Source organism: Coenobita brevimanus, chromosome 55, assembly GCF_032717465.1.
Source record: "Coenobita brevimanus isolate Jiangsu-jjx chromosome 55, ASM3271746v2, whole genome shotgun sequence".
Taxonomy (NCBI): domain Eukaryota; kingdom Metazoa; phylum Arthropoda; class Malacostraca; order Decapoda; family Coenobitidae; genus Coenobita; species Coenobita brevimanus.
The window spans coordinates 21,665,842-21,678,340 of record NC_137008.1 but is presented as its reverse complement, the minus strand read 5'-3'; the positions used below and the strand labels follow the sequence as shown (position 1 = coordinate 21,678,340).

At 43.1% G+C, this 12,499-nt stretch overlaps 1 protein-coding gene across 1 annotated transcript; it reads left to right on the top strand.

The window, feature by feature from the left end:
- The first annotated feature begins 7,180 nt into the window (after positions 1 to 7,180).
- Positions 7,181 to 7,525, top strand: LOC145401274 (uncharacterized). The gene has a single exon (XM_080273602.1). It carries the CDS (start codon positions 7,181 to 7,183, stop codon positions 7,523 to 7,525), a length of 345 nt encoding a protein of 114 aa, XP_080129728.1.
- The last annotated feature ends 4,974 nt before the right edge of the window (positions 7,526 to 12,499 follow it).

Sequence of the window (12,499 nt, the reverse complement as noted above, 5' to 3'; positions counted from 1 at the left end):
CCTGCGGCACCTCTCCTGTCGGGCATCCGTCAGGGTCTGGCGTCATCCAGGGGCAGACAGTAGGGCGTGAACCCGGCCTTCAGCGACAAGACCTCGCCACCACTCCTGGAATGGCAGCACCTCCGGGGAACCACACCTGGAGGGAGAGAGAGAAGGGCGTCCCATGCAGCCGAGGGGTTGTGAGCCGGCTGCGCAAGGGACCTTCCCCTCTGGGAGAACCCTCGAGACTGTGGATGAAGGGCATACAGTGGCTGTCCCTTCCCCGATGCGTATAGTGGCCATCGTCATGGCTCCACAGCCTCTTGGGGCAGCAACAGAAGGACGTACAGTGACCGTTCCTTCCCCGGTATGTACAGTGGCCGTTTCCTCCCTGGCACATACAGTGGCCATTGCCGCGGGTCTGCCTGCCCAACAGGAAGTAGCTGAGGGACGTACAGTGGCCGTTCCCTCCCCAGTATGTACAGCGGCCGTTACCACGGGGCTGTAGGAGGAGGAGGAAGTGGATGAGGGACGTACAGTGGCCGTTCCCTCCCCGACGCGTACAGTGGCCGTCGTGGCAGTTCCACTCCTCCTGCCTTTGCCTGTCGGTGCGTGCTCAATAGCTAGCACACCGAGGCAGTCTCCAGATGTTGCTGCAGCAGAAGGACGTACAGTGGCTGTTCCTTCCCCGACGCATACAGTGGCTGTCGTCGCGGAGCTGCAGGGGGAAGCAACTGAGGGACATACATTGGCTGTTCCCTCCCTGGTACGTATAGTGGGCGTTACCATGGCGTTGCCTGGGACTGTATCTGGAGCAGTCCCACCCCGATCCTGGCGAGGGCTGGTCCAGCTGAGAAGTAGTGTTGCATTCTTGTGACGTCACAGTTGGGTAGGTTGAGGGGAAGAGGGACACAAGGTTGGGGTTCCCCGGAACCTGAAATGCTCTGGGCCAGTCCCGCACTCACCTGGCCCACCGTGGTGTCTTCCTGGGGTGGGGATAGTGCTGCGGCTCCGTAGCGGGATGGGAGGTCCGGCGGCGGAGGCACATATATTAGTTTTCTTTAGCATTTAGCATGGACAGAAAAGAGATGCCTGTTCATATGCTACTACCAATGAATTAAGAATAAGAGATTTCAAGAAATATATTTTTAGCATGATAAACGGTAAGCTCACTAAGTTGTAATAGTGAAATAAGATGAAAAAATATATTTTGCATTAGTCACGTGTTTATATTTTACAACAAAGGTGTGTGTGTATAGTACCTGTAAATATTTATTTCTAGAAAAATAAGCCATACCAGTACCTATAAGTGGATAAGTGATTTCTTCAGTAATGAGCATGGGTAGAAAACAAGTGCCTGTTCATGTAATTTTCATAGCATAAGGAATGAGAATAAGAGATAGAATAATATATGTTACGCTCAGTAGGAGATAAGTGTAGAAAGTTATATGAGGAATAATGAAACAATGCGAAAAAGTTATTGTAGAAAAAGTGTGATTATAATACACTTTTTCTACAATAACTTTTTCCCCGAATGGGAATTAACATTCAGGGAATAGTTTTTAGTAAGATTATTACTCCCTGCATATTATAGGGCACAGTGTCACTCGGGGATGGCTGGAAAATGGTTGGACTTGTAAGTACTATACATAAGGGATGAATGAAACATGTTTCACGGCTAAGGAAATGTGAGGGGAAGTAGCTTGTCCATGGGAGGGAGTGGTGTGCAACAGCAAGTGGAGGCTGCAGCCTCAACATGCACCCAGGTGCAGCCTCTCAACGCTGGCAAAAGTTACTTCTGTTATTTACCTTATAGCTCCTCAACAATTCTATCAAGCGGCCTTGGGAAACCTGAATTGGAAAGGAAATGATTGGTGAATATTATAATAGTTAACTGATTGTGCTAGGTTTATGATCCCTAAGATATGAGTGTATGAAAAAGACCAATTTCAGAATTTTTACCCATAAGGAAAATGGTGAGTGATGTTTAAACCCCCTGAATGACGTGGGTTAATGACTAGACACCCAAATCAATGTGAACCACTTGTTGATCGAATGTACTTTATTACAATGGATGTACCAATCAAAGTGCATTCAGTGTTATAAAAAGTTTATTGCAGTACTGCCTAATGAAGACCGAGTAGATGGCAAAGGAGTCATGCCAAGACTGAGTGAAAAATCTAAAGCTTTGCCCACATTTCAACATGACTTGGAGTTGTCGATCTATTAGTTGTGGGATCCTAAATGATGCCGGATAAAATTATAATATACCTAAGTGGCATAACTCTGCATCCAGCACATTGCTTCATCTGTCCAAGCATATCTGTCGTCAACTGGTTTGCTTCCTATACTCCATTACTTCTCTTCTCGTGACGTTTGCCATTATTTTTTATGTTAATTTCGATTTCATCAAACTAAGGAGAACCCTCAGTTAATTATGGGATTAATAAAGGTTGCATGTAGTGCTGTTCAGCAATAAATAATGAATATAAAATTTGCATTCTTTTTTGACGGGTTAAGCAAATACTGATGGGAACCAAACGTGACGAATATGAAATATGAAAAATCTCGAAGAGAGATGATAGTGGAAACCTTAAGCAAAGAAGATAAAGAAGAAGAAGATAAAGAAGACAAAGAAGAAGAGAGGAAGAAAAGGAATGTCTTAAAAGAACATAATATATATTTTTTATTAAGTACCAATCTTCCCCTAGAATATGACACACACTAATAAAACTTCCATATAGGTTTCCAATTATATTTCTGCGTCAGCATGGAAAAGGTGCAGAAACAGAGTGACGGTGACAGACGCAGGTTGGTTGATGGTAAGTGGAGATGCCAAGAACTCACGGCAAAGTAACTGCTTCCTGTAACTCAACTCAGTTGAGCTCAGCTTCCCATAATAATTGATTTTCACAACTTGTAACATTGTTGGAAGGACACAAGTCAAGAGTGAGAGCAGTGGAAATGAGTTATTTAAGAGGAGCCTGTGGAGTCACGTGGAGAGACAGGCTGACGAATGAGGATATAAAGGAGCGTTGTGGTGTGGATGTGGATGTGATAGGAAGCGTTATGAGGAACACACTGAGGTGGTTTGGCCATGTGGAGAGGATGGAGGGCGAAAGACTGACGAAGAGAGTGTATGTGAGTGAGGTGGAGGGGGGAAGAGGGAGGGGGAGGCCGAGGATGAGATGGAGGGATGGGGTGGAGAGGTATATGAGAGAGGGGGGTGTGAGTTGGGAGCGGGGCAGTGAAATGGCGGGGGACAGGGCGACTTGGAGGCGATTTGTTTGTGGCCACCCCAAACGGGATTGAGGCGTCTGGGAATAGAGAGATAGATAGACAACTTGTAACTCTTCACACCATACTTTTTCTTTCTGGAAGAAAGGCCATAGACAGTGATAATTTCCATCTATTAGATTAGTTATAATTTTAGAATAAATAACCTGAGAGATGGGACTACCTCACCACTCTCCTTACCCATCCTGCAAAAACAAATATTACTGTTACAAGAAGTCCAAGGCTTACTCATAGGCCTTCATACTGTAGTTTTAATGTAAAAAAAAATGAATGTACTCTATGATCTCACTCATTAGTTCGTTAATCACTTACCTTGATTCTCCTTGCTTTTCTCCCCTATACTTCTGTGAATTTTTCAAGTCCATTTCCTGCTGTCCACTTCCTCCTTACTTCTACGCACCTTCTTTTCTGCATACTTTGTGTCCTACTGTGCCAGTTCTACTAATTTCCTATTCTGTCTACCCCCTCTCTCATTCCTACCCATTTCCTCTTTTACCTATTCCCTCTCATTACCATTCTCATCTCTCAGTCCTACTTTCACCAGTTCCAATCATTCTCTCTCTCTCTCTCTCTCTCTCTTCCATAATTTTGTTTTTTATCTACCTTCTCTCTCTCTCTCTCTCTCTCTCTCTCTCTCGTACTTTCTCTCATCCATTATTTTCTTTTTTATCTGCCTTCTCTCTCTCTCTCTCTCTCTCTCTCTCTCTCTCTCTCTCTCTCATCCATTATTTTGTTTTTTATCTACCTTCTCTCTCTCTCTCTCTCTCTCTCTCTCTCTCTCTTTCTCTCTCTCATCCATTATTTTCTTTTATCTACCTTCTCTCTCTCTCTCTCTCTCTCTCTCTCTCTCTCATCCATTATTTTCTTTTATCTACCTTCTCTCTCTCTCTCTCTCTCTCTCTCTCTCTCTCTCTCTCTCTCTCCATCCCAGTTCCTTTTTCCATCCTCATCCTGTTTTCGACCTGAGATGACCTCTTTGCCTCGCCCTGTTTACGCAGATCGCCCGCTATAACAATGAAGGAAAGGGAAGCTGATGATTCCAGCCGGGCGCCTCCACTTGTGCCGTATTTATGGTCCTCATCTCAGATTTACAACAGACGCCTGATTTTTGAGGCCAGAGTGCTGGATGATTCATGTATTTACCTTAGCGCTTGAGTTTTACTCAGAACTTTGACCACTCTCACAGCTGAGACATCTTTCTCATATTTTTCTTGTCAGCGCCTGACTCATTTACCCATTTTGGCGACGCCATTATTATTATTATTATTTTTTTTTTAATGCGAGGAAGAAGGAACCAAAGGCCATGAGCCCGCAGTAACAGTTCTCTCCAAGAGAAAAACAAAATACAATAGAGAGCCAAATTCAAGATCCGATCATTTTGAGATGCCGGGACACACTGCGTTTGAAAGACTGGAGATCATAGGCAGCAGGAAATACAGATAGAGGGAGACAGTTCCAGAGCTGACCTGTTGCATAAATGAAAGACTGGGAGTAACGGTTAACTCTTGCATTAGAGAGTTGGACAGAAAAGGGATGAGAGTTTGCTGCCAGACGGGTGCTACGCGCCCGTCATAGAGGTGGAGGAATGCAAGCAGACAGTTAGAGGAGCAGTGACCATTAAAGTAGCGATAGAAAAGAGATAAAGATGCAACAGTGCGGCGAAGAGACAGAGGTTGAAGGGAGTCAGTAAGAGGAGGAGAGTTAATGAGACGAAAAGCCTTTGACTCCACCCTATTGAGGAGAGCTGTATGTGGGGAGCCTCCCCACACATGAGAGTTGTACTCCACACAGGGGCGGATAAAACCCCTGTATAGAGTCAACAATTGTGCAGGGGTAAAGAAAGAGCGGAGTCGGCTTAGCACACCCAATCTCTTGGAAGCAGATTTTACAAGAGATGTAATATGATCCTTCCAAGATAAGTCCCGAGTAAATGAAACCCCAAGCATGTTCAAGGATGATGCAGGATTAAGCTGAATATTATCAAACATTAATGGGCACACCTGTGGAAGATTTTGTCGGGTTGATAGGTAAGAACTGAGTCTTAGATGCATTAAAGACAACCATATTATTTTTACCCCAGTCAGATATCTGTTTTCCCGCATTAGTAAAGCCTCTCCAGTGTTTTATAAAATCATATTTAGACAGGAAACATGTAATCAATATTCCTATCTTACTTAAGAGGAAATAACTGACTGTATATTATATTGTCAAGCGAAATAATGTGAGACCGGTGCCACGCCAACATACTGTTTTTAATGGGCCAAATAAACGTTGGCTTAAGTGATTTAGTAAATCCCCACCTTCTGAGAAATATTTTACAGATAAAAAATTAACAGCCTTTCCTTCATAATGTTGGATAAAGGATAGTAATATTAAAGTGCTTATACCATAAAAGAAAGTGTTACGGTACAACCTTGGAGGAAGGGTTGAAACTTGAGAATCACACAAGGAACGAGCAACAAGTTTAATATCATGGTCATATGGCAAGCCTAACTTTAATGGTTTAGTGGTCTCAGTGTAATTAAAGGATTTTTTTTTTTTTTTTAAGAACAAAGGTCAAGATTAGGGAATAAAGTCAAACGACAAGGTCAACTTAAACATTTTCTATATGACTGGACCAAACGTAATAGAGTGGTCAAGAGTCAAACACGGATGAGGCAAATCAGTTTTGAGAGTTATCGTTCGAAGGTCAAAGTCACAAGGGAGTGTCAAATGTTTGGCCTTTACGCCCGCTGATGGCGCACTTGTTGCACATTCTGGGTACTCCTTTTTGCCTGATGATTGTGGTAGTTTAAATCAAAATAAAACGAAAGCCTAGGTTGGATGTTCTCTGGGATTTGGCATATGCCACCTTCCTCCATACTTGATTTGCCATTACAAACTACAGCCTCAGTTATAGCTCTCACCTTAACCCTTGTGTGGTGTTCGGGTCTGTGGGACCCATTGCCAATGTTTACCAAAAGAAAAATGATGCAGTTTATTATTATTTCAACTTCAGTCTCCTTGGCCTTGGCTCATTTTCTCTGAAGAACATACAAAATAACACATTTTTAATTACTTTACACTGTACATCCCTCCTACACGTTTATGTTACACATGTGGTGTTCGGGTCCACTGGACCCGAGGGTAATAAAAGTGTAGAGATGCTGTGTCCCTTCACTCTGTTCTCCTCCTACATGGCCTGCTGTTAGTGTGTGTGTGTGTGTGTGTGTGTGAGTTTTTTCTCTGCTCTTACTATTCACGCACACGGTTACAACAATGTTACATTTCAAGCACCGAAACCTGTCTGCTCCTACATTCCCACACATTTTACCCTCTGTCTAGCTGGAACCATTCTATATTTTCGTACACTCTCTCCCACCTGCAGATTAGGGGTGGAACACAACAAATAAATAGCTTTGTTTGTGTGGCTCTGCATTGCAGTCGATAAAGATAGCGAAAAGGGTCTCCATGCAGAGGGCCTTAGAGATGATTTTCGAAGAGATAGAAGCTTGGGAAGATAAAGAATAGGAAAATATTTTCAATTTTGAAGATCGCATTTCTGTCAATTCAGAGTCTGAGAGTGAGTTTGAAGAAGAGGATGAAATTGACCTTGAGCCAGCTCCAAAATGAGCCCGTACCAGCTTCAGGCCCCCCACAACAGTCAGCGACAGGACCAGCTCGTCAGCAGCCAGCCACAGGACCAGCTTGTCAGCAGCCAGCCACAGGCCCAGCTCATCAGGAGCCAGCCAGAGGATCAGCCCATCAGCAGCCCTCTGCAGGACCAGCCAGAGGACCAGCCAGTCAGCGGACAGCCCACCAGCAGCCAGCAAGTGGAGAAATATGGATGTCAAAGAATTGTGAAATTGAATGGTATCTTTGCCCAAAGAAAGAGCCACCCTGCAGGGCTGCCAATTTGATAGAGATGCATCCAGGGCCAACACGGATGGCAGTTACTCACGTGCAGGATATCGTGTCTTCTTTTGAACTTTTCATCCCGGATGACATCCAAAAAATCTTTCTGGATTTCACTAAAATAGAGGCAAGGCGTGTTTTTGGAAAAGGGTGGAAGGAGATGGACCAAACCCAATTACGAGCATACTTTGGGTTTCTTATCCTTGCTGGAGTTTTCAGATCTAATGGGGAATCCACAGAATCCCTGTGGGATGCAGAAACTGGCAGAGAACTTTTCCATGCCACAATGTCTCTGGAAAATTTTCACATTATTTCCAGGATTATCCGCTTTGATAACCGCGAGATGACAAACTAGCTCGATGGCAAAGAGACAATCTAGCTGCCATCAAGACAGTGTGGGACAAGTGAGTTCACTGCCTCCTCCTGTTTTACTACCCTCGCCCTAATGTCACTGTTGATGAGCAGCTGGTACCATTTAGGGGCTGCTGCCCCTTCAGGCAGTACATACCATCAAAACCCACAATATACGGAATAAAGATCTGGGCTGCCTGTGATGCTACATCATCATATGCATGGAACTGGCAAGTGTATACAAGGAGGCCAGATGGAGGAGCCCCTGAGAAGAACCAAGGGATGAAAGTTGTCCTGACATGACACAAAGACTCAATGGACACAACATCACATGCAAAAACTTTTTTACCTCACGCAAGCCGGGAGAGGAGCTCCTAAGCATATTGTTATTAACCATATATGCAGTCTTTATTGTCTGCATTTGGGATAAGGTAAACATCTGGTATTTTTACAGAAATTGTTATGGCTGTTGTTACATAGCCTATGATTTCATCATCCTTTGTGTAATTCTAATGTACAGTATGCTGCAAGTTTGATCACGAGCGTGTTCTACCTCACTCCCCCCTTCTACCCTTATAGTAGAGTAAGTCGTTCTTTCTGTTGTTCAGAGCAGGATTGTCAACTCTTTGTCCCCTATGGCTTCATTTGCGCGTCCTTCTTACAAGTTGTATCAAGCTCTGCCGGCCCCTATATAATGAGCTCAGTCTCTACATTAATTGCCACTTAGATCTACTCCTCATTTTGTTCACATCTCTGTCCTCCCCTGTACAGTTATTATTTTTGTGAGTGCTCAGGAAGTCTCCAACCATCTAGCTGCTGTGTAATTTGAGTATAAGTGTTGTTACATTTTTTCTTGTACTGTATAGCATAAGGTGTTAATTCGTAGGCCTAGTGAAGTTTTTGTGATTCATGTGTTTTTATGTCAGTCATTTTTGATAATATTTTGTATCTGTAATAATATATCTTGCATTCACTGAGCATTATCCGGTTTTCTCATTTTATCAGGGCTGACTTAAATAAATTTACTCTTGCTAATTTCGTGTTAATAGAGGCTATTGCAGTTAACCATATAATCAACCTGTTTTTTGCCATTACATTATCCTTATGAGTCCTGAATGTTTAGTTGTTAGTTTGAGCATTAAACTTTAACTTGTAATTTTACCTAACTCTTTTGTTTTGAACCTGGAACTTTGCGGGACAGTTTTCTCTGCTCCGTAACATAAATTTGGCGACCCTCTTATCAGGATATTCAGGATATTATCATAAGGATATTGCTTGATATTTTCTGACTGTGATTTATTCATGATGTCTACTATTACTACTCTTGATGAAGCCAAAGATTTTTTGTCAAATATGCAAACAGTGTGTGATGTAGAAAACAGAACAAAGAATGAACTTAAGCTTGTTGCTCAACAATTGGGAATCGTTGTTCGCTCTCATCATTCTAAAGATCAAATTGTTGACATAATTAATGAAAGCTTGTTTACTGTAACTCCTCCAAATGAGCAAACGCAGATTGAATTAGCTAAGTTACAGCTAGCCCTGCAGGAGGCCTGTGCTAAGGAGGCTGAGTTTCAGGCACGTTCTCAAGAGGCACAAACTAAACTTGCTAGGATTCAGGCAGACCATGAGTATCGCATGAAACAATGTGGAACTGGATCATCTAGCTCTGATGATTTTGATGTGGCTAAAAATGTTAAACTTGTCCCTCCTTTTAATGAATCTGATTTAACAAAGTATTTTCAGTTGTTTGAGAGGGTAGCTACAGGTTTTAATTGGCCCAAAAAGTATTGGCCAGTACTCCTTCAAACTGTTCTCACCGGTAAAGCTCAAGTAACTTATGCATCTTTGCCTCAGGATCAATTTGATAATTATGATGTAGTTAAGAGCTTGATTCTTAAGGCCTATGAGCTTGTTCCTGAAGCCTATAGAGTAAAATTTAGGACAACTTACAAGCAAGATAAGGAATCCCATGTTGAGTATGCAAAAATCAAAGAATATCTGTTAGAGCAGTGGTTAAATTCTAAGAATGTGGATTCTGATTTTGGTAAATTTAAGCAGATGATTTTGCTGGAGGACTTCAAAAGGTGTATTAATAAAGATGTAAGCCTATATCTTGATGAGAGAAGAATAGATAATTTGTCTGATGCTGCAGTTTTAGCTGATGAATATGTTCTCACTCACAAGGGATATTCTAGAGAAAAAAGGAAAGCTGAGAGCAAGTACGTTGCCTCTACTCAGAGTACAGGTAACAGGAAAGAGAATAAAGATGATGTTTCTCAGGAAGTAAATACCAGCTCCACCTCTAGATTTCAGAAAAGTAAATGTACTTATTGTAGTAAGCTTGGTCATACTACGGAGAAATGTTTCAGGAGACAGCGTGATGTGAACAAAAAGGAGTCTTTAAATATTCAGTCAATTGGTCTAGTGTCCACCCTTGAGAGTTCCCAGAATTCTTTAACCGAGTTAACTGAACCTGCTTTGAGGGGTAAATTAAATTCTCATGATAAAGCTCCTCTTTTGAGCAGTAACGTGGGTGACACTCTCAAGAGTTCATGTGCTAATTTCCTGTCTGATGGTTTGTCAGTCCTCTGGACAGTAGTAACAGGAAATCATTTAAAATATATCGTGATACAGGTGCTTGCCAATCCCTTATGCTGACCAGTGTTCTAGGCTCTAATGTTAATTTCTCTGTTGAAACTGTAACCTTACAAGGTGTAGGGAATAATTACTTCTCTGTTCCTCTGTGCAGAGTGAATTTAGAGTCTGGTTTTGTTAATGGTTCCGTTATGGTTGGGTTGGTTGAGACACTCCCAGTGTCAGGTGTAACTTTCTTTCTTGGAAGTGATATTGGTGGAAGTCAAGTGTGTCCAGCTCCTCAGTTGTCTAGTGAGCCAGTGGCTGCGACCCAGGATTGTGATGTCCCTGATGTGTTCTCTGCATGTGCTATCACTAGGGCTAAGTCTAAAGTTACTGGTGACTTAGAGGATAATGATGATGATGATGTTATCCTAGCTGACACTTTTCTTGCTAATTTGGACCACTCACCAGATGAGGCAGTACCCTGTAGTGTTGATAATTTGTCTCGTCAAGAGTTGGTTGAGTTGCAGGTTGCTGACCCTGAGCTGAAAGGTCTAGCTAACTCTGCTTGCAGTAAGGAAGAGTCAGCTGGTGCTTCTACATGTTATTATATAAAGTCAGGAGTACTTATGAGGAAGTGGAGACCCCCAACAGCATCAGCCGACTGTGAATGGGAGGTTGTACATCAAGTTGTCATCCCTCGTGTTTGTAGGCAGGATATCATTAGAGTGGCTCATGATTCCAGTTTGGCAGGACACCTTGGAGTGAGGAAGACTGTGGCACGCATTTTGAAACACTTCTACTGGCCAGGTATCTTCAGGGATGTTTCCTGGTATTGTAAGTCTTGTCACACCTGTCAAGTTGTGGGGAAGTGTAATCAGACCGAAAAGGTTGCACCTCTAGTTCCCATCCCTCCTTTTGAGGCGCCATTCACCCGTGTGTTGGTGGATATTGTGGGCCCTCTTCCTAAGACTTCTTCAGGATTTTCTTATGTGTTGACCCTGATTGATATGGCTGCTCGTTATCCTGAAGCCATTCCACTTAGAAATATCTCAGCAAAGAACGTGGTTAAGGAAATGCTAGGGTTCTTCACAAAGTTTGGTCTACCCAAGGAGGTATAGTCAGACCGGGGAAGTAATTTCATGTCAAATGTTTTCAAGCAGTCTCTGAAAGAGTTGGGCATCACCCAGATCACGTCTTCAGCTTACCATCCCCAGACCCAAGGAGCATTGGAGATATATCATCAAACACTCAAATCGATGCTCAAGAAATACTGTTTGGAACATCAGAAAGACTGGGATAAAGGTCTTCCATTCGTTGTATTTGCCGCAAGAGAATCTCCAAATGAATCACTGGGCTTCTCACCTTTTGAACTACTGTTTGGCCATGAAGTAAGAGGACCCCTTAAGTTACTCAAGGAATGCTGGCTGTCGGAGGAAGATGACGTCAACCTGCTGGAGTATGTGATGAAGTTCAAAGAACGGCTGTCCATTGTTTTACAGCTGGCGAGAGAGAATTTAGGAGCTGCTCAGGAGAAGATGAAGACTTGGTATGATAAGAAGTCCAGGTTACGCCACTTTCAGCCAGGAGATCAGGTTTTGATTCTGCTACCGGTGCATGGACAACCTCTTCAAGCCAAGTTTAGTGGTCCTTATTTCGTGGAGAAGAAACTCAGTGATGTCAACTATGTCATCGTCACACCAGATCGTAGAAAGAACAAGCAACTATGTCACATCAACATGCTAAAGTTATATCACAGGCGGGACGAAAATAACCCAGTCTGCCCTGTAGCTGTTCCACCCGAGTCTGCAAGTGAAGTTCTCCCACGCAGCATGAGCCTGAGTGATAGTTTGGGGAAGAATCCTGATATCATGAATGATCTCCAGACTAAGCTTTCTCACCTAGCTCCCGAGGAAAGGCAGGAGTTTTCAGCATTACTGCAGGAGTACCCGCAAGTGTTCCGTGCTACTCCAGGAAGAACCACTGTGTTGATGCATGATGTCGATGTTGGAGACGCAAAGCCAATTAAATTGCCTCCTTACCGTGTGAACCCAGTGAAAGTTCCTCTCATCCAGGAGGAGCTTGGCTACCTGTTGGACCACAAGATGATTGAGCCCTGTCAGAGTGAGTGGAGTTCTCCTGTCACTCTAGTTCCTAAGCCAGGTGGGTCACAGCGGCTTTGCATCGACTACAGACATGTTAATCAGATAACCAAAACAGACAATTACCCTCTCCCTCGTGTGGAAGATTGCATAGACAAGATCGGAAAGGCTAGGTACATAAGTAAGTTTGATTTGTTAAAGGGATACTGGCAAGTACCTATGACTGACCGTGCTAGGGAGATCTCATGTTTTGTAACACTAGGAAAGACTTTTGCATGTTCTGTAATGCCATATGG